This window comes from Gnatocerus cornutus, chromosome 1 (assembly GCF_029298725.1).
Source record: "Gnatocerus cornutus isolate USDA-ARS CGAHR chromosome 1, icGnaCorn1.1, whole genome shotgun sequence".
Classification (NCBI taxonomy): domain Eukaryota; kingdom Metazoa; phylum Arthropoda; class Insecta; order Coleoptera; family Tenebrionidae; genus Gnatocerus; species Gnatocerus cornutus.
In genome coordinates, this window is record NC_142233.1 from 35485867 (window position 1) to 35512943 (window position 27077).

General features: G+C 34.3%; 3 protein-coding genes across 10 annotated transcripts in view; all 3 read right to left on the reverse strand.

The window, feature by feature from the left end:
• Positions 1-768: 768 nt before the first annotated feature.
• On the reverse strand, positions 769-3798 carry GAA1 (glycosylphosphatidylinositol anchor attachment 1). The gene is made up of 5 exons (XM_088036183.1): positions 3307-3798; positions 3097-3256; positions 2650-3044; positions 1731-1944; positions 769-1683 (listed from the first exon to the last, which is right to left on the reverse strand). The coding sequence occupies exons 1-5, from the start codon at positions 3664-3666 to the stop codon at positions 812-814; spliced, it is 2001 nt and encodes a 666-aa protein (XP_087892309.1). The 5' UTR covers positions 3667-3798; the 3' UTR covers positions 769-811.
• A 301-nt stretch (positions 3799-4099) lies between these two features.
• Positions 4100-8890, reverse strand: LOC148182135 (uncharacterized). The gene is made up of 2 exons (XM_088036195.1): positions 8582-8890; positions 4100-6524 (listed from the first exon to the last, which is right to left on the reverse strand). The coding sequence occupies exon 2, from the start codon at positions 6496-6498 to the stop codon at positions 4915-4917; it is 1584 nt and encodes a 527-aa protein (XP_087892321.1). The 5' UTR covers positions 6499-6524; positions 8582-8890; the 3' UTR covers positions 4100-4914.
• Positions 8891-10013: 1123 nt separating this feature from the next.
• The window catches only part of LOC148182136 (inactive dipeptidyl peptidase 10), a 78975-nt gene continuing 61911 nt past the window's right edge, over positions 10014-27077 (reverse strand). For 3 of the 8 annotated variants that reach the window (XM_088042910.1, XM_088042893.1, XM_088042886.1), the window contains exons 2-12: positions 25909-26034; positions 19759-19972; positions 17735-17829; positions 17559-17686; positions 17125-17503; positions 16850-17077; positions 14486-14706; positions 13378-13854; positions 10846-11201; positions 10593-10798; positions 10014-10542 (exon numbers count right to left, since the gene is read on the reverse strand). In XM_088042910.1, the coding sequence (XP_087899036.1) occupies positions 10405-10542; positions 10593-10798; positions 10846-11201; positions 13378-13854; positions 14486-14706; positions 16850-17077; positions 17125-17503; positions 17559-17686; positions 17735-17829; positions 19759-19972; positions 25909-25974 (2508 nt within the window). In that variant the 5' untranslated portion in view covers positions 25975-26034 and the 3' untranslated portion in view covers positions 10014-10404. Of the gene's footprint in view, positions 10543-10592; positions 10799-10845; positions 11202-13377; positions 13855-14485; positions 14707-16849; positions 17078-17124; positions 17504-17558; positions 17687-17734; positions 17830-19758; positions 19973-20043; positions 20427-25908; positions 26256-27077 lie in introns of those variants that run through there. The other 5 variants (XM_088042878.1, XM_088042870.1, XM_088042852.1 and 2 more) reach the window with 3 other exon arrangements.

Genomic DNA, 27077 nt, shown 5'->3' on the forward strand with positions numbered 1-27077 from the left:
AACCAACGATACAAATTTTTTTGTAGAATTTTGAAAATTTTAGGTTCGTCCCATAAACAAAAATTCGTAAAATTTCTTTCCCATAACTTAAAATTTCTATAATTTGTGTCTTTTGCTCTAACATTTCAAAATTTAGTGCAGTTAATAAATGACGATAAAATAGCAACATCCCAAAATTTCTTCGCTATAGTGCCAACAGAATCAAAGATACAGTTTTTTTTGTAGAACTTTGAAAATTTTAGGTTCGTCCCATAAACAAAAATTCGTAAAATTTCTGTCTGTTGCTCTAGCATTTTTATGTTTGGTACAGTTAATAAGTGGCTTTAAAATAGCAATGTCTTAAAATTTCATCGCTGTAGCGCTAACAAAACCAAAGAAACAAATTTTTTTGAAGAATTTTGAAAATTTTTGGTTTCTCCTATAACTAAAAATTTCTTAAATTAGTGTCTGTTGCTCCAGAATTTTGTAATTTTGTACAGTTAATAAATGACTCGAGAGTAGCAACCTCTCCAAATATCATCGTTGTAGCAACAGAACCAGAAATACAAATTTTATTATAAAAAAAATACGAAATCTTGAAAGTTTAGCTCCGAACTTTTTAGATTCTTTTTGTTGTGTGTTTTCTATCAATTCTTTTTGTAGCCTCTAAATTGCATAACTGTTTTTAACTTATTAAATTCTCAACGTAAAAGTCCCATTTTTTGTTTGTCCCTCATGAGGTGATAAAAACAAGGTTTTGATAGTGTAATTAAACTCAAACAACAAAACGATAAAAGAAACACTTTATTTAAAAACCTTACAATAATTACATCTAATCCGTTTTTTTCTTTGGAATGTTTTCTTTCGGTTGAACTTTCGAGAACGCAACAATCCAGAAGCACAACCAATTGGGTATAAAAATACTACTAATGACACTAAATAGCCAATTTCCATAAATCATAGAATCCACTATACTAAAAACAATCGATTGTTGCGTCGCTGCAAGACCTCTGTAGAAATTTTCTTCCGGTTTCTCCCCCGGAAACATCACGTACGTATAAACCAACACAGTCGTCATAAGAACAACCAACGGATGGGCAATCAACCAAATAATTTTTTTAACAAGTGAAGACAAGCTGCACCGGGAAATTCCGATCATCAACGCCAAAGGGACATAAATCGTGGCACAATATAATGCCAGCGAGAAATTATTCATGGAAATACAAATTAAAGTGGTGCCTAATTCCAAAAGCGATAAAATATTTAAAACAGACACACTCTTTTCGCAACCTTTAAAGGGAATAAAGAGTGGAGTTATTAATAATATAGAGGATACTCCAATGAAACCATAGAAGAGCGAAGTTTCAGTTGAGTAATTATACTGGCCTCCCAACGACGTAATTAGTTGAGGACTGTTCATTATTAACACCCCCACGACATGGGTCATTAGAAATACAAATAGGATGGAAATAAAATTGATAGAGTCCGGATCTGGCGGTTTGAACGCTTTGAGCGCCACTTTGTATTTCTGTTCCATGCCGGTTAGTGCCTTTGATTGCGCCGGATTAGTCTTGGGCTTGCTTTTATTGGGCTTCAATTCGCCGGATTCTTTCTGAATTTGGTTCTCTTGAAGTTGACACCATTTGGCGCAGGCTTTGATGAAGAGCGCGCCGGCGAGGAGGCAAATCGCCGGCATGTACAACCCTGAAAATTACCCTTTAGTTTGTTTTATTTTTCCGTTGGAAACGCACCAATTGAAATGAACCTTTCGGACGACGGCAGAAGATAAAAAAAGAAGCTCTGGTGAAACCGCTCCAAGAGGTTGTTTAAGCTCCTGAAAATCCCCTCAATAATCCTCCCCATCGTCAAAAACCCCGCTTTGTTCCCACCTCTCAGATGGGAGCTCTCCAGAGTTAGAGCCTCTATCCCGAATCTGTGGTACAAGCCGTGATTTCCGTTCGGAATCTACAAAAAAATTATCAAAAATACAATTTATTCCCACTTAAAAGAAGACAAGTTTTATCAATTTGGGCTCTTTGTCCGACTCAAAAATTGTAACTTCCCCAAATTTCCTAGCTGTAGCATTAAAATTACCAGAATTAGGAATTTTAGTTGAGGATATCGAAAATTTTTACTTCCTATTCAAAATAAAAATTTCTAAAATTTGAGTCTTCTGGTTTATGTTTTTAAATTTAGTAGAGTTAACACACGACTTAAAACTAATAACTTCCCCAAATTTCGTAGCTGTAGCACTAAAATTACGAAAATTACGAATTTTAGTTGAGGATTTCGAAAATTTTCTTCCTCTTCAAAATAAAAATTTCTAAAATTTGAGTCTTTCGCTTTTTCTTCCTTAAATTTGTTAGAGTTAATAAACGACTCAAAAATAGTAACTTTAACAAATTTTTTTGCTGTAGCACTAAAATTACAAAAATTATGAATTTTAGTTGCGGATTTCGAAAATTTTTCCTTCTCATCAAAATGTAAATTTCTAAAATTTGAGTCTTCTGCTTTATGTTTTTCAATTTTGGTAGAGTTAATACACAACTTAAAAATAGTAACTTCCCCAAGAATCGTAGGTGTAGCATTAAAATTACGAATATTTAATCCAATAAATTTCTTTGTACAAAAAAAATGGCAAAAACTAGCAAAAACTCGAAGACAATTTACCCCGGTGGCCTGAGTGGAGATCATCGCCATCAACGTCTGGAAGGAGTACAACCAGTCTTTCACCGGGTCCCTCAGGTTCTTATTAGCCCGATTTTTAAACGTATGGGGCAAACTCTCCTTCAGCAACATCTTCGCGGCCAAATTAAACAAATCAAGATTGGGGAGTTGCCCGTTTAGGCCCTCCACCTTAATGTCGACTTGAGTGATTGTCGGTTCGTGCAGCTCCAGGTTGATTGCGGCCTGTATAGCCCCCGCACGCCCTCTGATGTCGCCGTGGTCCAAAGTTCCGTCGTTCCCGCAGGCGACGCCATGGTACGCCTCCAGCCACGCCTGAATTCCCAACTGTTCATGCTCGGTTATTAAAAAGATGATGTCTTTGGCCCAGTACTTTTCCCCTGGAAAAAGGGTAAAAATTAATGACAACGGGGGTTGTAGCAACAAACTAACTGTTGGCAAACTTCGCGAACGCCAACATGACGGCAATGGAGGGAGCGGTGGTGGCGTGGACGCTCACTGGGGGTCTGTACGGAACGCTCAAGACAAGAGCTTCAGTGCTGGAGGCTCTGGGGGCTCTTAAAATACCGTAAACGTTCTTCCCGACGAATCTCTGAAATTTCGTTATTATTAGAAAGTTTGTGGGGGTGGACCGCGCCAAACCTGTGCTTTTCCCAGAGGATAATTCAAAGTGAAGTTATGAGTGTAAGTATCAAGTCCAATCTGCCTCATCTTCGCCAGGAGCCAGGGGTACGGTATGGAGTCATCGTACTTCTTCATCTCATCAAGGATCTCATCGTGGTAGATCCGCGCCACTCCTTCTTCGCGAAACTCGGACTTTACGAGTCCGGGTAAGAGGGCATTTTCTGAAAAGTACGTCCCTGCGTTCATGGGGGTGTAGGCCAGGGAGCAAAACCACACGATGCCGCTGATGTAGAGCAGAATGCACAGTTTTGCGTAGAATTTCAGCAGGGCTTTGGTGAGCTTGCCTTGGCCGGCGCTCGGGTCAGTCAATAGTCCCATTTTACCTTCCAATTTCTCTAATTTAGTTAGATTAGCGCATTTTAGAGTGACCCAACTTTGTTTACTTGAACATAACCTCAACTGTCAACTTTGAGTGTTGCCAACGTAATGGGAGAAAATTCGAAGAGCGCGGGTGGGGCTAGCTTCATATCAGATTATAAGCTTGCACTGGTCGGCGCTCGGGTCAGTCAGTATTCCTATTTTACCTTCTAATTTCACTAATTTAATAAGAAAAGTGCATTTTCAAGTGATTACCCAACTTTATTTACTTGAGCATAACCTCAACTGTCAGTTGTTGCCAACGTGATGGGGAAAATTCGAAATAACGCGGGTGGGGCTAACTTCACATCGGATTTTTTTAGGGGTGGAATTAATAATAAAAGATGGTTTGAATATATAAATAATACTATAATTTCATGTATAAAAATAAAATGTACATATTTTAAAATAGAATCATATGAATAATTATATACATGGTAAAATATATTATTGTAATATACAGTATGTATAAAAAACTATTTCATAACATAGATAGACTTACAACTATGACTAGCTGATTGTACAGCAATGAATTGTTGCAAAATGAGGTAGATTATTTCATTAGTATCGGAAAATGTAAACTGATTGAATTAGTGTCTCATCAACTTTTTGCTAGCTTGGATATCACACCTGTTTACAATAAATTAAATTTAAATTAGCCAAAAGTCGATGAAAAGTCCAATTTTGTACTTGATCGTGTTAAGTGGTGAAAGTACTTTTTACAGAGATATGCTTGATTGGTAAAAATTTAACAATAGAAAATATCTAATCTCTTGTAACATCTAACAATAATATACAATAAATTGTCAATTGTTTTCAGATGGATTTAGCACCAGTATAAACTTTGGAAACAATTTAACAAATAAATATTTTACAACACAACATATTAAGTGCTTTTCAGATCGCATTGTCGCGGCTTGCAAAGGAGTAATTTTGTACGAATTTGGCAGAGGTAAGTACGAAAAAGCAGCCCAAAAACCGATCGTTTGCAATTTGCCACGACAAAAAAAATTTTTTTTATCAAAATCTCAACAAGTTTAGTTTTGGCAATATTTACACAAATAAGCTGCCCGACTTATTTATAGTCGCAAAATATAAACAACAATTTATTTAAGACTAGAACGTGTGTGCTAAAATCGTTTCGTTTAGTGTTTGTGGTAACCAGTGGAAATATTGCCAATTGGATGTAATTTCAGTTGGTAACTCGTGTTACGGCGGAGGTGGAGGCTGGAAAGTCTGACTGAAAGCCGGAAGAGGAAGATTCTTCTCTTCTGAAGGTTCAAGCAGTCTTTGTAGTTCGGGATTATTTAAAACACTTTGACCTAAAATCTCCTCATCAGGGTCAGTTAAACTTTCTCCAATCATTGAACTCTCTCCTATATCCTCCAAAATGGTGCTTCCCAAGTCTTTTAGCTCATCCTGCGAGGAAGTAGAGGGCAAAAACGTCAAATTACCCTCCGAGTCCGGCTCCAAAAACGGCGTCAACGGATCGAAAGACCCTTCTTGCTGTAAAATGCTGCTGACTTCCTCGAAAGACAAGTCGAATTGTTCAGGATTTGAAAGACTACTTTCCGAAAATTCCGTCTTGATGTCGGGGTCGGTTTTAATCACTAACTCTGGTTTGACGATGGTTTCCGGTATCTCACTTTTAATGGCAGTTTCGATGTCTTCTGGCGGTATGTTTTTCGAATGTGACTTTTTAATGTGCCTAACTAAATGATCCTTTCGGCCGAATCTCTGCGGGCAGAACTGGCATAAAAAATCGCGCATGCCTGTATGTACAACTAGATGCCGTCTTACGTCCTTTTTCGTGAAAAATTTGCGTTCGCAGTGCTCGCAGGTGAATTTCTTCTCGTTTGGATTCTTCACGGTTCGACTCCCTGCGTGTATCTTCAAATGGTACAGAATCTCCTCCTTGGTCGAAAAGACACTCGAGCAAATCTGACACTGCAAGCTGCCTTCCTCTGCCGCGTGGAGAGCTTGGTGTTTTCGGTAGCTCATCAAAGAGGTGTATTCCTTCTTGCAATCAACCTTCTCGCACACGTAAACTTTCTTACTAGGACTATGGACTTTGATGTGGTTCTTAAGATGGTCCTTTCTGTGAAAAGTCCGCTCACAAACTGTACAACTAAACGGTTTCCGGTCTGAATGGATTAAAACGTGTCTAACTAACTTAAATTTCGACGTGAATGACTTTTTGCAGTGCTCGCATTTAAACGGCGACGTCCCCGAATGAATTTGCTGATGTTTCGACAATTTATCTATCGTGGCAAAGTTCTTTTGACACACAGGACACGAGTGTCCCTTCTTTTGGATCTGCGAGGACTTCTTCGTCCTCTTCACGCCCAATTTCTTCGATTTCTGCGCTTGTAATCCAGACGGGCCCGGTTCGCTTAGACTGAGGAATGTTTTCGGTTTTGATGGCAAGACGGGGTGATAGACTGGTAGGTTTTCCGAAACAGTTGGATAATACTTGGACTGGGCGAAATAATCTTCGATGTGTGCTTGTTCTAACGCGCCCATGGTTTGAAAACTTTCCGGTTTCGTCGCCGTCGACGGATGGATGTTGCCGGCTGCGAACGCTTCGAAGTGAAATCTGCTTATCATCCCCATTTCTGTGGTTGAGGTGCTTGGTTGCGGTAACGGCGGTATTGTGCTGCTATCGGAGATTGTTGCAGTGGAAGTTGAGGCGGTTGGTGATGGAGTTGGCGGAGGTGCGCTCTCTTGTTCTGGATCCAGCTGACTCCCTTGTACTACCTTTCTGATTTTCGCCTTATCGCCTGGTGTTCCCATGGCGATACCAGTATGGGCAACATCATCTAGAAAAAAATCAGGCATCGTTTTACCTAGAATGAGCGGAAAATTGTCTAATCTACGCGATAACGTCGATAACAATTGCGATTAGAATTTTTTCAAAAAGACGTGACTCTAATCCTGGCCCACATTCCAGATCAACTCCCCTAAACTTCTCATTAACTAATTGCCCATTATATCATCTAGAGGGCTTAACCTCCCTAGGAAATCAGTGTATCAGTCTTAGGAAATCAAGGGAAGTATTATGAAATCACAAAGAAATAAAAAGATGTACGAAAACTAAACAAAATTACAAGAAAATAAGTAGAGGTTGTACGAAATCACAACGAATTCAAGGAAGGTTTTGCGAAATAAGTAGGAAATAAGGGGAAGTTGGACAAAATCACAAAAAATTAAGGAAAAGTTTTATGAAATCACAACAAAATAAGAGGAAGTTGTACGAAATCACAAGGAAATAAGAAAAAGTTGTACGAAATCATAAGGAATTCAGAGGAAGTTTTACGAAATAGCTAGGAAATAAGGGGAAGTTGGACAAAATCACAAAAAATTAAGGAAAAGTTTTATGAAATCACAACAAAATAAGCGGAAGTTGAACGAAACTCTACGAAATTACAAGCAAATAAGTAGAGGTTGTACGAAATCACGAGGGATTCAGGAGAAGTTTTGCGAAATAACTAGGAAATAAAAGGAAGTTAAACCAAATCACAAAGAAATCAGGGGAAGTTTTATGAAATCACAAAGAAATAAGGGGAAGTTGTACGAAATCACAAGGAAATAAGTAGAAGTTGTACGAAATCACAAAGAATTCAGGAGTTTTGGACGAAATCACATAGAAATCAGGGAAAATTTGATGAAATCACAAGGAAATAAGAGGAATTTGTACAAAAACACAAAGAAATTAGGAGAATTTAGACGAAATCGCAACGAAATAAGGGAAAGTTGGACTAAAACTAGACGAAATTACAAGAAAATAAGTAGAATTTGGACGAAATCACAAGGAATTCAGGGGAAGTTTTACGAAAAAACAAGAAAATAAGAGGAAGTTGGACAAAATCACAAGGAAATAAGAGGAATTTGGACAAAAACACTAGGAAATCAGAGGAATTTAGATGAAATCACAACAAAAAAAGGAGACGTTGGACGAAAACCAGACAAAATTACAAGAAAATAAGTAGAGTTTGGACGAAATCACAAGAAATTCAGGGGAAGTTTTAGGAAATAACAAGGAAATAAAGGGAAGTTGGACGAAATCACAAGGAATTCAGGGGAAGTTTTACGAAATTGCAAAGAAATTAGGGAAAGTTAGACAAAATCACATAGAAATCAGGGTAAGTTTTATGAAATGACAACGAAACAAGGGGAAGTTGGACGAAATCACAAGGAATTCAAAGGAACTTTTACGAAATAACAAGGAAATCAGGGGAAGTTGGACGAAAATACAAAGAAATCAGAAGAATTTGGACAAAATTACAAAGAAATCAAGGAAAGTTTTAGAAAATTGCAAGGAAATAAGGGGAAGTTGGACGAAATCACAAAGAAAGTCAAGTTTTGGCAATTTTTGAGAAGTGTCAACCCCTGATCTCATCTACAACAAGTGATAAAGCAATAGTAACCTTGGGGTTGTGACACTCATAAAGCCCTGTGGAACCCCCCGTGTCCTTGAGAGCCCCAAAGGTAAAATTTTGCGAAAAACGAACACAGCTGCGGCTGGTCTGAGCTAGTTCTGTAGTGACTTGGCCAGACGGAACTTTCACTGAATGAATTTTTGATTTTTCCATGAGTTAAAAGTCTTGGATTTGAATACGTCCGTCGGAAATAAAGGAAACGAGTCTCAGAAAGTGAGTTTTGTTCGACTTCAATATGGTAGCAACAAGAGGCGTCTGGGAGGCCACGATGGTCCGTTTATTGGTAAAAAGATAAAATTCGGCAATGTGATAATAAAGCATTATCTCTGTCTGTGGAATTTAGGTCGCAAAAACGGATCTAAACCAAAAGTGTACTTTCTATTAAAATGTCAGCTGTCATTGTAGCAACAGAAGGGAAAAATTAAATTGGTACTTACAATACTGTGTTATGTACGGCAATCACTATCCAAACACTTTGTAGGACATGAGGAACAGCTTTTTTAGTGTGGATATTTAATTGAACTTACACTGAATACCATTTTTCACAATATTTTATCTCGGATTGGTCGGTGATAAAGATTATCATCTGATAAGAGATTGCAACAATTGCTCGCACACATGCACTTTTTTTTTATTATTGACTTGATATTATCCGATTTGATTTTCGCCGAGTTTCAGCCACAGTTTTATTATTACAAATACACGCAATTATGTAAACACAAACGTCACTGTCAAGAAGCCATATTGAATATTTTAGTTATTTTCTCAAGGTGAATGGAATCAGATGGTTTTTAGGTTGGCACCACTTAAAATTTCAATTTGAAAAAAAAAATTATTTCTTATTTAGAAGTGGTTTCCAAAATAATTCAAGTCTAAACTCAATATTCAGTAATCAGCAGAAATTAATAAATTTGTAATAATCTATTGGTAAATGTCAGCTGATTTTGACGTATACCAAGGATGTTAGAAACTCTAACAATAAGTTTCTAAGCTAGGCAACCAGTTATTCCCAAATTAAATTTATACAGATGAACCGAAGTTTATCTGGTCTCAAAATCTACGTCCGACAAGAAATAACCGAGTTATGGCCGTCAAGACCGCAAAAACGGAGTCCTTGAGTCTCCCACAGGAACCGGAAAAACCGTTTCCAGATTCAGAGAGTTGATTTAAATTTTTCAAATTTTTAAAGCTGACTATCTCGAAAACTGCGACAGATCGAAAGAAACGGTTTTTGCCATTGTTTTTCTCGCGATTTTTTAGCTACGAATTCGTATTTATATTTTCCAAAAGTCGAAAGTTGCAGTATTTCGCGAAAATTTATGACTAAAACTATGATAAACTTGTGATATCGATATCTCGCTTAACAGTGTACGCAGAATTTTCCGCAGATTCCAAATCTGGGATTTAAATTCATATCCGACAACAAATAACTGAGTTATGGCCAATCAAAATTTCGAAAAGTTGATTTTCATTTTTGTTTATTTCCCCTAATTTTTAAATTTACATATCTCGGAAACTGTTAGAGATATTGAAATGCGGTTTGCGCCATTGTTTTTCTCGCCATTTTTTACATAAGAAATAGTTCATAGATTTTCCAAAAGTCAAAAGTTGCAGTTTTTCGCAAAAATTTATGACTAAAACTATGGCAAAGTTTTGAGGTTGATATCTCGCTTATTTTTGGAGTAACTTGCGTTATTATAGTAGCTCATTTTGCGTAGAATTTTGCGCCGATTCCAAATATGGGCTCAAAATTTACATCCGGGATGAAATATTTGAGTTATGTCTGATCAAGGTTTCAGATAGTTGATTTTCATTTTTCTCATTTTAAAAGCTAAACATCTCGGAAACTTAAAAATGAATAACCATATAGAATATGAATAAATTTAACATTTATTTGGCTTTGGTGTCACATTAAAGTCAGTACATATTGTACAAATATAACATTATTATTAACAATGAATATGAGATCTATAGTTACATAATATGTTCAGCAACAAAAAATATGTTATACTTACTTTAACGATCAACGATAAAGCTAAGGTTAGGCACATATATACATTTATAATCCATATTATAAAAAATGGAATGCGGCAACTTTCATTCTTCTCAAAACGCGATGAACGGTGACGTAAATTTCCATAAACCAAACCTTATCGCTGGGAAAATGGACGTTTCTTTTGAAGCTTCAAGTACCCGAATTGTAAAAATATTCGATTCAAATGATTTGATATAATTCTGTAACAATGAGTCATGTAACAATTTATTGTATGAAGAAACTAGAATCGTCATTCCAATCATCCACGATGGGCCCAAAGGAATCGTTGAAGAACTGATCAATCTCTTTGTACATGTGAAGGAGAGGTTTTCTCGAGAACTGGTGGCGTTCATCAGGGTACACCTAAAAATGCAAATTTTAAATGAGTTCTTGGAGAGATTTATTCCAAGTACCACTTGCTGGAACAAGACTTCTTGCTGAATCAGCGCCTTGGCAAACAGCAGCGCGTGCAGAGGAGTCACTGAAGTGTCCGCCGTCCCATGGACGAGCAAATACCGGCGCTCGTTCAAATTTCCCGCTCGGATGGTGAGATCCGCGTTGTCGTACTCTTGACTGTGCTTCGATGGAAGCCCTAGATACTTCTCCGTGAAGTACGAATCTGCAAATCCTCCATTAGTTTTAACACGCGAGATTTATTCGGCGTACTGTGATATTTCCAGTTGGTCATGGGCGAAATCCCCACCGAGCAGTTAATAACCTGGTGGTAGTCCTGCAGGATCATCATCGTGGCCACGTAGCCCCCGTACCCTTTCCCGACCACACAAATCTTCGTCCTGTCGATGAACTTGAACGTATCTCTTAAATACGTGAGAACCGCCAATTGATCCTGGACTTCAATGGACCCAACACGATATTGGATCTCTCTTCGCATCCGGACGCCTTGAAAGCCGGAGCCGCGGGCGTCGATTTTCGCAGCGATGTAACTTCGCGTGCTGGCGAGATACCACGGCCAGGAAAGCTCCCATTGTTGCGAGACGGTCTGAGACGACGGCGAGGCGTCTCTACAAGACAAAACTCATTCGTGTTTTTAGGCAAGAGTGGATAAAATTTCAAACCAAAAAAAATAGTAGTAGGTTGAAACCCATTGGAAATGGAAAGAAATGCAACAGAAATGAAAGAGAAAATAAATTACGGGCGATCTGAGTTCGGGAAGCGAAAAGCGAGTTTTAAGGGTAAAAAATGGTTTATCGCAATTTCCCGCAAAACTGAAAGTTGTATGAAAAGAAGTTAGTACTAAAATTTTTTAACTATAATAAAAGGGCAAAAATTGCCACCTTTAAACCAAAAAATAAAAATATTTGAACTTGAATCGATTTATTTTACTGGTTGTCATGTTTGTTGTGTCAATAATGTTATTGATTATTAGTCCTAGTTAAATGGCAAAGTTGTAGGTAATAAAAAGATTTAGAACTTTTGTTTTTACACTTTTTTCACATAACTTAAAAATTTATGCAAAAAAAATAAATAACCGAGTTTTTGGTTTTATATTTTTAGCTTCTACAAAATTTTTTTTTACGAAATTTTGTAAAACTTACTTTTTTGTTTAATAGTGTAACATGAAATGTTAGTTTTTCGAGTAATTAAAGTGTAAATTTTAATAAACAGCTCAAAATTATACATAATAATGAAAAAAAAATTTTGAATTCGCTATTTTTTGGTTTTTTAAAAAAGTTTTTTTAAAAAGCAGATATTTTGACGGAAAAATTTTCGATTGAAAATTAGGGTGTTTTTTCGATATTAAGTCAAAATAATGAAAAAAAAATAAAGGACTTACTTTAATCAAAAAAAAATACAGTCTTTGGGACAGAAAAAAATAAATTTTCACCAAATTTCGTAAGAAATAATTTTTTTTGTAGAAGATACAGGGTGATTTTTTAAAAACGGCAGGCGTTGTAGAATTTTTATTTATGAACCGATTTCAAAAATTTAAAAAACAAATTAAATGGTTTTTAATTTCCTATAAACTGACGATTTTAAAATTTTTGTAAATGTCGTAGTATCTTTTGGGCGATACTCAACTTTCTTATTTTAAATTAACACCCATATTTTTTTTTTCATAATTTAGAAGATATTAATTTTCTTGATTCAGAAATGTGTAATAATATGTTCTACTTTTATAAAAAATATTAAAAAAAAAATATCAAAAATAAAAAAAATTTGGCAATAAAAGTTAATAAAATCTAGGTGCGTGGTGTCAAATAACACAATATCGTTATTGTAATGTCATAAAGCAGCAAATAACAGAAAGAACAAGTTTTCTTTCAACAAGATGGGGCTACACCTTACAATGCACAATGCATTTCTCGTAGGTGTCAATTGTGCAATAAAAAAAACGGGATGGCGTTTTTAGTAGTATTTTAATTAAATTAGGTAGTTGTTTTTTCTGATTTGTAATTATTATTGTCTTTTGTTATTAATAATTTAAAAAAAAATGCCATGCCGATCCTTTCTGTTATTTGCTGCTTTTTGACATTACAATAACGGCATTCTTTTATTTGACACCATGCACATAGATTTTATTAACTTTTATTGCTTATTTTTTTCAATTTTGATAATTTTTTTAAAAATATTTTTGGTTAAAAGTAGAACATATTACACATTTCTGAATCAAGATAATTAATATCTTCCAAATTATGAAAAAAAAAAATGGGTTCCAATTTAAAATAAGAAAGTTGAGTATCGCCCAAAAGATACTAAGACATTTAGAAAAATTTTAAAAACATCTGTTTATAGTAAATTAAAAACCATTTAATTTGTTTTTTAAATTTTTGAAATCGGTTTATAAATAAAAATTCTACAACGCCTGCCGTTTTAAAAAAATCACCCTGTATAAGAAAATATAAAACCAAAAACTCGGTTATTTGAATTTTTTAGACAAATTTTAAGGTCATGAAAAAAGTGTAAAAACAAAAGTTGTAAATCTTGTTATTACCTACAACTTAGCCATTTAACTTTTTTAACTTATAGTTTTGTCGGAAATCGCGATAAACCGTTTTTCACTCTTAGAACCTTCTTTTTCTTCCCGAACTCAGATCGCCCGTAATCTATTTTTCCTTTCATTTTTGTTGTATTTTTCTCTATTCTCAATAAGTTTCATTGTACTATTGTTTTTTTTTTCTTTTTTTTTACCATTGTCAAAGGCTTCGATTCTGATCAATTTGTTGTGTTGCAACTTACACTAGCAGGATTAGAGGGAACGTCAGCTCTTCGTACTCTCTGAGAACCGGCGGCAGATACAACCGCACCTGGGCTTTGTACCCGTCTTCAATTTCCACCTGAATGGTTTTGATTTGGGGCGCCGACAGATTCTTCACTTTTTTCCTCAGTTTGGCGCTGCTGTCCAAGACTGCGAGGCGAGTGTTGGTGGACGTCTCCACCAGAAAAACTACCGGAATGTTTGGTCCCAGACATTCTTGAATATAATATTTGTTGTTCCTACTGAAAATAACGTTGTTGAAGTCGCAGGCGTAGTTCACCAGCAAGCTGCTGTTGATGATGGTCTCGTTGACGTAGTCTGGTAGGAACGAATAAGTAATGTTGGGGTCTATCCTAGGTCGACATGTGAGACACGTCCAGGGCTGCGAAGAGTTCGTATCACCAATTTTAAAGAGATGTCGGACCCCAGGAGCGTTTTCGTTCGTCGCCAAAGCGTAGCTAAAACGGCTTTAGATAACACTGCGCAACAGCACTTTTTCCAAAGATGTAAAAGAGGCGTCTGGTATGCAGGGCGTTCTAATTATGAAACAGTAATCGATTTATCAAGATCAGCTCTAGTTTTCGAAAAAATAGCTACTTTAATGGCAAATTTCAGTTGTAAAAATACTGTATTTTAAAAGTTTTTTTTTGAAAAATTCTTCAAATTCTTTTAAAATCATTGTTACTCTACAAACAATGTCATTACATGTTTGAGCAACATCGCTTAGAAAACTGCAGTGACAATCCTCGAAAACGCAATAATTGGTCTAAAGAAACATGTGAAAATTTATGATTTAAGACTAAACACCGGAGAGAAATCGATGAAAATCGTAAATTTAAACTTAAATTGATTAAATTGGACAATCTGACTTTTGATTTTTCTTTTCTTGTTGCCAAAATTGCTTTTTCAAAATTAGGAAAAACAATCAAAAATCAAAAAAACTAGAGCTGACATGATGAATGTGTGGACGGATTTTTACACAATAGGGTCTAAATTATGAAGAACCGTTAAGACTTTTTCAGAAAGAAAGAAACGTTCAATTTTGTTGGACTGGGTAATCGATTCTGAAATAAACTCCGCCGTACTCACATCAAGTTTTTTTGTTCGTCCCACGCTAAAATTCGGCTCAGTTCGAAAGCTCCGTGTGTTAGGGGTATCACGTTGTTATTGAAGAGTAAACACGCGTGCATATAATGGCCGTTATCGCCATCTTTCACCGGTAATCTCACCAAAGCGTGGTGGCCGTTCCGGGAGAAGACGGGATGGAAGATCCGCTCGGTCCACCCAATGTGTTCTTTTTCCACGTGGAACTACAACAAAACGCGAGAAAGCGCACGGTTAGTCCAGTTTCAAAAAAATTGTCCATAATTTGTAATATGCGGAAAAGTTGGGTGACTTTATGTGTAAAATAATGACTAAGGTTTAAAAAAATATGTTTTGTTTCTATGTAATACCAGCGTAAAAAACATTTTATCATGTAGCAATAGCTAAAAATGTTCACTTCAGGTATTGTTCAGCACAGTTTTTAAAATATTCAGAAAAGGTTGCGAAAACTAGCCAAAAATTAGTTCCGTTGTGTTTATTTGTGTTATGTTAAATGTTTGGAGTTAATAAAAATATTGTTTCTGCCTGCTTTGGCAATACTCTTGACTCTAACTACAGAGTCAGGCAACACTCAAAATCGTCTTTAATTTTAAAGATAAAACTTTGAAAATTTGCATACGCCCATAGATACTGACGCAAAAATTTGTTTTTTCTCACCGATAATTTTGGCGTCGCGACGCCTAAAAATGTAATTTTTAGATAATTGTAAGGGTTTGTGAAATCAACCTCTAATTTAATTTTTTTTTTCAATGTAAATGTATTAAAAATATCTTAGTTGTCATTTTAGATTTTATGCAAATTGTATTCAAAATTTGAGAAAAAAATGCTGTTTTATCAAGTTAGTTTCCAATTGTTAAAAATGATAGACAATTTTTTTCGCAAATTTATTATTTGGATTAACCGTGAGCGCCATCGACTTACTTTCTTCAAAATTTTAGAACAAGAAATAAAGATTTTAGAAATTTTTATTTTTATAATCATCGCAAAATTCTAGTTTCTTTTTTACACTAGGTATTTTCGACAATTTTAATGCTACAGCAATAAAATTTGGCACACTTTTTTTCTAAGAGTGTTTATTTAACATGTCAAATATCAAATTTTAGAGCAAAAAATAAAGATTTTAGGTGTTTTATTTTTTCTGATTTGTTCAAAATTCTAGTTTTTTTTTTAAATTATGTAGCTCCGACAATTGTAACGCTATAGGAATAAAATTTGGCATGATAGATAAACGTTCTTAAGAAAGTAAGTGTGCCAACTTACTTTCTTAAGAACGTTTATCTATCATGCCAAATTTCAGAATTTTAGAACAAGAAATAAAGAATTTTCAATTTTTCTGATTAGCTCAAAATTCCAGTTTTTCTTTTAAAATTATGTATTTCCAACAGATTTGATCCTATAGCAATGAAATTTGGCACACTTATTTTCTAAGAGCTTCTATTAAACGTGCCAAATTTCATAATTTTAAAAGCAGAAATAAAGAAGTAAGAATTTTTATTTTTTTTGCTTAGCTCAAAATTCCAATTTTTCTTTTAAAATGAGATCGATCCAACAAGTTTGATGTTATAGCAATAAAATTTGACATGCTTATTTCTTAAAAATCGTTTATTCAGTGTGCCAAATTTTAGATTTTTAGAACAAGAAATAAAGATTTTAGAATTTTCTCTGATCGGCCCAAAATTTCAAACAGAGTATAATTTAGAGAAAGTGTATAAAATCTTCAAATCAGTTTCCAATCAATTTTTATGCTGTAGCTATGAAATTTGGCACACGTATTTTTTTAAAAGCTTTCATTTAAGATGCCAAATTTTAAAATTTAGAACAAGAAATAAAAAAAGTTATAGTTTTTTACTTTTCTGATTACTTCAAAATTCCAGTTTTTTTTTTAAATTATGTATTTTTGACAATATTAATGCAATAGCAATGAATTTGGGCACATTTATTTTCTTGAGAACCTGTATTCAATGTACCAAACTTGAAAATTTTAGAATAAAGAATAAAGAAATTAGAATTTTTTTTTGATTAGCTCAAAATTCCAGTTTTTCTTTTAAAATTATGTAAGTCCCACAATTTTGATACTATAAAAATAAAATTTGGCATATTTATTTTCTTGAGAACATTTGTTATTGTTTTTATTCTTTGTCATTCCACATTTAAATAAACTGTTTTTGAGCGTATTTTAAACAAACTTTTGAAGTTTATTTTACAACAAAACGTAGATTTTTTACATGAAGCAATTTTTGTTATTGTAAATATGAGTTTTATCATCCACAATTGTTAAAAATGATGAACAATTTTTTTGCAAATTTATTATTTGCATTAATCGTGGGCGCCATCGACTTCCTGACTTACATCAGTGCAGTTGTAATTGCTCTGCGGTTTGCACGTCAAAATAACTGAAACGTTTTGATGCCGGTTTAGCCAAATGATCGCCACGTTCTGCTCCCCGTGGAAACTAGCGCTGGTTATGTAACTTCCAGTTTCAACACTGTTTGTTGGTTTGAGCTCCACTGGGAAAAGATACTTCGGTCGGGTTAAATTGACCATCCAGACAGTCGCTTCAGGGTTTGGGGTCTCCACCTAACAAATTACCTTTCATTTCTGTTGGTTGTTCATGGATTTCTTACCGTCGGGAACCGGAACGATTTAACTTTTGGATAAGTGACTTTGGGGTTGCTGCTTTCGTACCAAGGGTACTTGTATTCGCCCACTAAAGAGTCATTGAAGGTGATATACAGAAGGTACAAGCTGTTGGGTGAAAACCACACCGTATGCGAGGAGCGGAGGATCTCATTTTCGTACAACCAATCCGGGACTCCGTTGTACACCACGTTCTGCTTCCCGGAGTTTGTTATCCTGCACACTAAATCCTTCTCGATCTTCGGCTTGTAGTAAATGTCGTTGTTGTGGACAAACACCACCGCAGTGCCGTCCGGCGACCACGAAGCATATTGAAGGAACGGAGCCTTGTCATCCAACTCTTTCGGAGACAGAGGCTTCGGCAGCCTTTAAAAACCACCTCAAGTTCTTGCAAACGTTAAAACATTAAAACCGAACTCACCTCGTCTGAATGTCGTAAATAAAATACTTTGCCAACGTCGTATACTTGTAAATCTTTGTCACCTCGCAAATCAGCAGGACGTACCTCAAGTCGCTGGAAATTCGAAAGTCCACCGCGTCGTAGAGGCGCTACAAAGGGAGGAATGTTGAAAGTGTAATTGCTCTCAAGAGACTTACGAATGTGGAATTTGTCATAATAACTCGTGTGGTTAAGTTATCGGCGTTGTATAATGTGACTCCTCCATACTCGTCTTTGTACACAAACTCGGATTCTGGAAAAGCAACGATAATTTAGTTGAAGGAACTCAAGGGCGGTGGAGCTCAGATGAGCCAATTGTCTGATTATGCAGAATTCCGGCGCTGTTTTCGGGCAGAAAACGTTTGTAACATGACGGGCATAGATGCAGAATCTGCATAAAATATTTTCAATTTATTTACTGAAATAGTTTTCAACACTCTCAGTCTCTAGGTGGTAAAAAATCGGTTCATTTCTGCCACAGAACATTCCCATTTATCGCCGCTCCTCTTTCTTGCAGGTGAAACTTGAAATTAGAGCCCGTGATTGTTACCCCAAATTCGATTCCGGCTGAGCAATAACACTTTATTTCCGACAATTTTTCACGCTATGGGAATGGAATTTGGTAAAATTATTGCTTTAGAATCGTTTATTAAGCGTTTTCTGACTAGCTCAGAATTACAATTTTTCTTTTAAATTTTGTATTTCGGACAATTTTGACGCTATAGCAATGAAACTTATCACACTTATTTTCGTAAGGGCGTTTATTAAACGTTCCAAATTTTATAATTTTAGAACAAGAAATAAAAGTTTGAATTTTTAACTTTTCTGATTAGATCAAAATTCCACTTTTTCTATTAAAATTATGTATTTTCGATTATTTTGATGCTATAGCAATGAAATTTCTCACTTATTTTTTTAAATTGTTTATTTGACATACTAAATTTCATAATTTTAGAACCAGAAATAAAGAAGTTACAATTTTTAATTTGTCTGCTTTTCCTTAAATTCCAGTTGTTCCTTTAAAATCATAGTTTTGACAATTTTAATAACATAGCAATGAAATTTAGCACTTTTTTTAAGAGCGTTTATTTAAGGTCCCAAATTTCATAATTTTTGAACAAGAAATAATGAAGTTAAAATTTTTAATTTTTCTGACTAGTTCAAAAATCCCAGTTTTTCTTTTAAAATCATGTAGTTTTGACAATTTTGCTGCTATAGCAATGAAACTTAATAATTTTTTTAAAACAGTCCATTTAGCATGCCAAATTTCAGGATTTTGTAAAGAGAAATAATGAATTTAGAATTTTTAATTTTTCTGATTAGCTTAAAATTCCAGTGTTTCTTTTAAAATTATAGTTTTCCGACAATTTTGATGCTATAGCAATAAAACTTGACATAATTATTTTGATAAAAACGTCTATTTAACATTAAGTTAAACTTCAAAATATTTGAACAGTAAATAAAGAATTTAGAATTTTTAATTTTTCTGCTTATTGTTAGCTCAAAATTCAAGTCTTTCTTTTAAAACTATGTAGATTCAACAATTTTGACCCTATTGCAATGAGATTTGGCGCACTTATTTATTAAAATTCATTTATTTAGTGTGCCAAATTTCAGAAATTTTAAACAAGAGCATAATTTAAAGAAAGTGAATAAAATACCTCAAATCAATTTATTTATGACCCAACACGTGGCAAAAATTGGTCCATCCCCATTTATCCCAGCTCCCTTTTCTCCCAAGCAAAACCTAAAATTGCACCCCACGATTGTTGCCCCAAATTAAGTGTCCCCAAATTCGATTCCACCACGAGAGCAATAAGACGAAAAATTGTGCAGATTGTCGAGCGAAACGTTTCCATAAGTAATCGATAACGTTACTACGGTAACCAGAAACTGTATGTAGGTATTTCCACCATCAATCTCAGGAGCGAAAATAAGACAACAATGATAAACCCGCGTTCTTCCAGCACCTGAAAAAGCGCAGCAATGAAAATGAAGTGTCCGCCGATTGTCCCGAAGGCCAAAGTCCATCAATTTATCGAAAACGCATTAAGAATTTTCCGGGACGTGCCCACTTGCTAATAAAACCGTATCTTGACGAAAAGGCGCGTTATCGAGGTAACGACGTGATGATGCTCCCCTACGCACCCTCTTAATACTTGATGAGCACCCTCGTCGTTACCTGTGAGCCACGTCCCGTTGAATCTCGCCGGAGGTGGAAGTTTGACGAAGATGTCTTCCAGCGAGGGTTTGTTGCCTTTGCTTCTAGGCCCTTCTTCAGGCGGGGACACCAGCACGATGCTGAAAACGATTAGGCCCAAAACGGCGACGATGACCAGAAGGGCGATGAAGATGCCTCTCCAGTTTCTCTCGCTCGGCGAACTGACCACCAATTCCTGAAATTTGAGCACGTTAGAGTTTGTTTAGGGTGTGGAGCTGTAGGGACTTGGGGGTGGTTTAAATATACCTCGACGTAAGCGTACGGGGCTGCGATTTTAACTCGGTTATTCGTCTTATTTGTGGGTTTCGCTGGCTTCTCTTCGGGCTTCGGTTTAGACTCGAGGGTCATTATTGTCGTAAATTCGCGGGTATAAAAATATTTTTCTTATCGGTAGTATTGCTTTGAGTTAACGGTGGGGCACATTTGTAAACACTTAGAAAATAGACGTTCTAGCTCTATTCACATGGCAGATTAATAACAATAAGCACACTTAGCGTAACATCGAACATTTAAGACACTGATTTCCTTAATTAGGAACGACATTTATTTGGCAACGTTTTGTGAAACGCATCGGCGTTACGATGCATACGTAACAACTGAAACACCCAAACTGTACGTTTAATGTAAAAGCTCCAGGAAAGCCAATAGAAGCCAGACTCACAAAGGCCAAACAAACTGTTGGCGGCACAAAACAACTGTCTCGTGGGCAACAATTTCCACCCCCAATACCAATCAATCATCTAATTCGGATTTTAAACCGCCCCCGGCTAATTGCCTCTCTCGAATTTAAATTTAAATAATAATTACAAGAAAGCTCGGCGCCATTGTGGCCTTCTTCCGGGCGAAATTATCTAGCATGAATAATTTACACGCTGTTTACATTATGCAAATGCCTCGTTGCGGTCCAGGAATTGAACTTGGAAAAAACCGCTCATCCCAATTCATAAGTCGATTGAAGAGAGCTTGAAATTAAAGCGCCCGAAACTCCGGAGCTTTAATATCGCCCTCTGTCCGTCGGGTAAACGAACCGGATTCTGCCAACAAAAGAGGGAGCGCACTGCTCGGTTTAATATCCTGAAGGAATTTCCAGGACTCTGCATCTGCGGTGGGGTTTCTTTCAACTCGCGAAGTTAATTGGGGGAAAAAACAACAAACGTTTGTTAAAAGGTGGGAGTGCGATGGGAAAAACAAATAATTTTATTGATTGGATTAGCATGTGGATTCGTGTCAATTTAAATTTTAATTTGGCGAGATTTTTAATGCGTGTCACTACAAATTCAATTACCTGAACTCTGAAATTTTAAACAAGCTGTTGAACTTATAATTTTTGATAAGCCGGAAGCTAATTAAAATTAAGTATTCTTGAAGAGTTGAAGGAAATTTAATTTACTGTTCGCTCAAACGTAAATATTTTAGTGGGGAGTCTAATTACTTTTACCTAAGCGAAGCACTAAACACAACTTTTTTGATATTTGTTTGGATTATCTTACTTTTTTGAAACATCGCGGGTAATATTTCACAGCTATCTCTCTAATTAATTCTCTTGTAAACAAGAACATGGCAAAGCAACGAATTGTTATGGGAACAAAATATTATTTCTCGTGCTTCGTTGTTTATTGCATGTTTGGATGTTTACATTCCGTTTCGTTCTCGCTGATATTGTCACACAAAATTATTCCATTCTGGTGTAACTTTGAACAAGTTTCTTTTATAATGATGTTTGCAATTTGGTGAACAAGGGAAAATCGGTTTTATGACCACTTTTGACAGTTCGAATTGGACTGATGACAAATTGATTTGATGGGTCACGAAATTTTAGGGAGGAAGATCAGAAATCAATTCTGTTCTTGGAATTATAACATGACATCGAATTGGTTATAAATAGATTTGGAATTTATTAGGTTGAAACACGCTTTAAAAGTGGACAAAAAGGAAAAAAAATTTAAATTATTATATTAAAAACAAATGGTGGATGCGCCGGTTTTTTGGTTTTTTGACGCTATAGGAATGGAATTTAGCACAGTTATTTCTTTAATAGTGTCTATTTATTGTGCAAAATTTTTTAATTTTTGAACAAAAATTAAGAATTTTTTAAGTTTTATTTTTTCTGTTCATTTCAAAATTCCAGTTTTTCGTTTAAATTATGTATTTCCAATAATTTTTATGTTATTGCATTGAAATTTGGCGCACTTGTTTAATAAAAGGCGTTTATTTAATGTGGCAGACTTCAGAATTTTTGAGTACAAAATTAAGAATTTAGAATTTTTACTTTTTTAGATCAGCTCAAAGTTCTAGTTATTCTTTTAAATTATTTATTTCCAAAAATTCTGATGCTAAAAGCAACAATATTTAATACAGTTATTTTTTTAAAAACGTTTATTTTATGTGACAAATTTCAGTATTTTTGAACAAATAATTACAATTTTAAAATTTTTACTTTTTTAGCTGGCTCAAAATTCCAATTTCTTTTTACATTATGTATTTTCGGCAATTTTGCTGCTATTGCAATAATTTGGCGCACGTATTGTCTTAAAGTTGCTTATTTAGTGTGCCAAATTTCAGAAAAATTTTGGAATTTTTATTTTTTTAGCCAGCTCAAAATTTTAGCTTTTCGTTTAAATGATACGAGTATATTTCCGACAATTTTGATGCTATAGCAATAAAATTTATCACACTTACTTCTTAAAGGGTGTTTAATTTATGTACCAAAATTCAGATTTAAAAAAAAATAACAATTTTTCAATTTTTAATTTTTCTAGTCAGCTCAAAATTCTAGTTTTAATTTTACATTATGCATTTTCGACAATTTAACTGCTATTGCAATGAAATTTGGTACAGTCATTGCGTTAAAGTAGTTTATTTAATGTGCGAAATTTCAGAATTTTTAAACAAGAAATAAAGAATTTAAAATTTTTAATTTTTTCGGCCAGCTCAAAATGCCAGTTTCTGTTTTAAATTAGGTATTTCCGGCAATTTATGTTACAGATAAAATTTAGTACACTTATTGCCCTCGTTAGGTGTATCAAATTTAATAATTTTAGAGCAAGAAATATAATTTTACTTCTTATTCTAAACTCAAAATTTTACTTTTTGTTACAAATTTAATATTTCCAACAATTTTGATGCTAAATCGATGAAATTTGTTACAGTTATTGGTTTAAAACTATAAAACCTCCGAATCAGCTAAACCGAGCTCAATGTAACTACCCAGAAAAATGCATTAAATATCCACCAGTAAAACAATTTATTATTTGTAAGTTTATGCAGCAGTTTCGTTCACCGCCGTACTTCTACCTCTACCATTTCATCGAGTTCAGTCCAAACTTTAAAATAAAATTTAGTTTTCATTGACTTTAAAGCGACGGCGACGTTATGAATTTTATGCTAAAAAGAGTCTGGTTCGTCCCTCGCCATGAGATCTGCATGCTTAAATAATTCAGTAAACGTTTGCCGAAAGCCGCAAATGGTTTTTTAAGTTGGACCTAAAAGCTCGGAGTGTTGTTCCAATGCAATGAACTGTTTATCATGTGGAGAGAGAGCGCAAACTCATTTAGTTCCATTATGAGTTTTAGAGGGTTTTTACAACACCAACAGGAAGAAAGGCAAGGGATGCATGCAACTAAGCACTAAGCGCAGACAGGACTAGATTAAAACAGCTCTTCTTCCCCAACCCTTCATTTTCCGATCCGACATGAAAGAATTATTTCCGCCCCGTCAATATCGAAAATGAATGTCGCATCAATGTACAAATACGTTTCTGTGTTTCCACTGTGCAAAGAAACCGGTATTAGATGGTTATTACAAATTTATGTGCTTGTACGCTCGGAACAGACCGGCTAGAGCTTATTTTTATAACTTGTTCCTTGCTGAGTTAGAGACGTCATACTGTGGTAGTTTATGCATGAAGGCAAGTCAGTTCTTTTCCGCACGTAAAGTACACATACATTTCCGAACAGAGAAACACAATTAAACATGCTTGAAATTGTTACATTTTCTTGCCATTTATCGGCTTTAATGTCTTTGTTTAAAAGTCCATTATCGGGTTTTACGAGCGGCGCGGTGGTATTAGTTTGAAGCGATCAAACTTGACGCTAAACTGTATAAAATAGGTGTTTTTAATTGTCGCCAAAATTGTGTACACAATCAGTGCATAATGTAACACGATTGTGTTTATTTGTTTGAGTGTCGAGCGTCTGGAACACTCCGGATTGCTTGCTATTAAAATTTATAGTCTTTTTGAAAAAATAGTAATTCTGACTTTACAGAAATTAAATTTGAAGAGGTTAATGGTCATAAGTTGCCTGTGAAATGTGTCAAATTACAAATATTTGGGACAAAAAATACAAATTCTAGAAATTTTTATTATACAGTCAAACCAAAATTTTTTTTTGGAAAAATTGCAACTCTTGTAATTTTGACTCTATAGAAATGAAATTTATGAAGCTTAAAGGTCTTGATTTGTTTATTAATTATGCTAAGTTACAAAATCCTACAACAAAATATTCGAATTTTAGAAATTCTTATTATCAAGTCAAAACAAAAATTTTCAATTTATTTGTAAAAGTTCTAATTTGTAATTTAGACTTTACAGAAATGAAATTTGAGGAGCTTAAAGGACTTGATTTGTTTATTGATTATGCCAAATCTTAAAATACTTCAACAATAGTTTCCAATTTTAGAAAATTTCAAATCGGATCAAATTGTAAAGTTTTATTTTTTCTTGAAAAAATTGTAACTCTAGTATTTCTGACTTTACAGAAATAAAATTGGAGAGAGTTAATAGACTTAAGTTGCCTGCAAAGTGTCTCAAATTACAAAATTTTGTTATAAAAAATACAAATTGTAGAACTTTTTATTACGTCAAATCAGAAATCTTGTAATTTTAATTTAAGCAGGTTAATGATCATTAGTTGCATGTAAAGTGTATCAAATTACAAAATTTTATGACAAAATATACAAATTCTAGAAATTTTAATAACATTATAAAGTCAAACCAAAATTTTTTAATTTTTTTGTAAAAATTGTAACTCTTGCAATTTTAACTCTATAAAAACAAAATTTACGAAGCTTAAAGATGTTGATTTGTTTATTAATTACGCCAAATTACAAAATCCTACAACAAAAGATTCAAATTTTATAAATTTTTATTATCAAGTCAAACAAAAAATTTTCAATTTTTTTTATAAAAGTTGTAACTTTTGTAATTTTGAGTCTATAGAGATAAAATGTATGAAGCTCATAGCTCTTGATTTGTTTAATAATTACGTCAAATTACAAAATCCTTCAATACTAGTTTCCAATTTTAGAAATTTCCATATCGAATCAAATTGGAAATTATCTATTTTTTTTTTAAAGAAAGAAACTCTTGTAATTTTAAGTTTACAGACATGAAATTCGAAGAGGTTAATGGACTGGGGTTGCCTGCAAAGTGTAAAATTTCAAAATTTTGCTATAAAAGATACAAATTGTAGAAATTTTTATTACAAGGTCAACCAGAAATCTTCAAACTTCTTGTGAAAATTGTAACTCTTCTAATTTTAAATTTACAAAAAAAAATAAGGAGATTAATGGTCATGAGTTGCCTGTAAGGTTTGTCAAATTACAAAAATTTGTGATAAAAAGTACAAATTTTAGAAATTTCTATTACAAAGTCAAACCTGAAATTTTCAATTTTCTTGTGACTTTTGTTATTTTGACTATAGAAATGAAATTTATGGTGCTTAAAAGTCTTGATTTATCTATCACTTACGCCAAATTACAAAATCCTACAACAAAAAATTCAAATTTTAGAAATTTTTATTATGAGTCCAAACCAGAAATTTTAATTTTTTATCAATCAAATTATAGTACGAATATAAATCAAGGCAGCACATTTACATTCTACTCGCAAGTAATAGAGCTACCTATTCATTTTTCTCGTCGAATTTGAATAAAACCCTAAAGAGAGCAGATCACGATCGTCGCAACTAATTATAAATTCCACACAACTTATAACGACTTTGTAATGTATCCGCTTTATCAGTGTTCCAGTTAACTTAATTGGATTCGTGCTCGGAACGTCCGCCGAAGCATTAGAAATAATTGTGCCCTTTGAATAAATGTGGATTTTACCTCGTTTCGTTGGTCCTTCTTGCAGGATCCTCCGCCGCCGCCACCAGTACTCTGCACGGTGTTCATTATTAACGCAGAGAACCATCAAAATTTCACTTTTTCCTCACACGGTTATCTGGCGATAGTCTGATACGGTACATCAAATTTCGAGTGAAATTAAGTGGTGTGAAGATAGGGGTGGAAATAGGGTTGCGAGGGTGGAATAAAAAACGAGATTTATTCAAAACATGGCAGGTGCGTGTGGAAAGTTGTTTCATTTAATTCAATCGTGAAATAGTTGGGTGGGGTTAATTAGAATGTATAAGAAAAATTAAATAATTATTCGTGGCAGGGAAAAATGGTAGAGGGGCCGATTTGTTTTGGAGCGCCACTCTCTAAAATTAGTAGTTTAACATAGATATTAAGTGCGACACAATTGCGAGTGATAATTACATTTCGTCAATAAAAACGCAAACGCGCTCGTTTCATTTGTTTAATTATTGCGAAATAGGCACAAATGTGCATGAATATCACTAAAATGGATCTAGAAATAGATCTAGAATTTATTACGTTAAAACCCGCCCTAAAAATGTACAGAGAAATTTGAAATTATAAAAATGTTTGATGCGCCAGTACGTATTCTGAAGAATTTTTGCGCTATACGAATGAAATTTGATACATTTATTGCTATAAAGGCGATTATTCAATGTGGAAAATTTCAAGATTTTAAAACAAAAAACCAGATTTTTGAATTTTTTATTTTTCCGCTCAGCTCAAAATTTTAATTTTAATTTTAAATTAGGTATTTTTGACAATTTTGATGCTACTGCAATGAAATTTGGTATATTGATTACTTTAGAGGCTGAAATTCAATGTGCCAAATTTCAGAAATTTAAAACAAGATGTAGAAGTTTTAGAATTTTTAATTTTTTTGATTTGCTCAAAATTCCAGTTTTTCTTTAAAATTATGTAGTTCCGACAGTTTTGATGCTATAGGAATGAAATTTGAGCCACTTATTTGTCTATTTAACTATTTTTATTTAACAAGCCAAATTTCAGAATTTTTGAGCAAGAAATAAAAAAGTTAGAATTTTTAAATTTTGATTAGCTTAAAATTCCAGTTTTCATTTTGAATTATGTAGATCCGACAATTTTAATGCTGTAGCAACAAAATTTGGTACACTAGCTTC

Coding starts and splice junctions, on each gene's coding strand:
- GAA1 (XM_088036183.1), bottom strand. CDS start 3,666: ATGGGACTATTGACTGACCCGAGCGCCGGCCAAGGCAAGCTCACCAAA. Junction 3,257..3,306: donor ATCCTCTGGGAAAAGCACAG/GTTTGGCGCGGT, acceptor ACGAAATTTCAG/AGATTCGTCGGGAAGAACGT. Junction 1,945..2,649: donor TCTCCACTCAGGCCACCGGG/GTAAATTGTCTT, acceptor ATTTTTTTGTAG/ATTCCGAACGGAAATCACGG.
- LOC148182135 (XM_088036195.1), bottom strand. CDS start 6,498: ATGGGAACACCAGGCGATAAGGCGAAAATCAGAAAGGTAGTACAAGGG.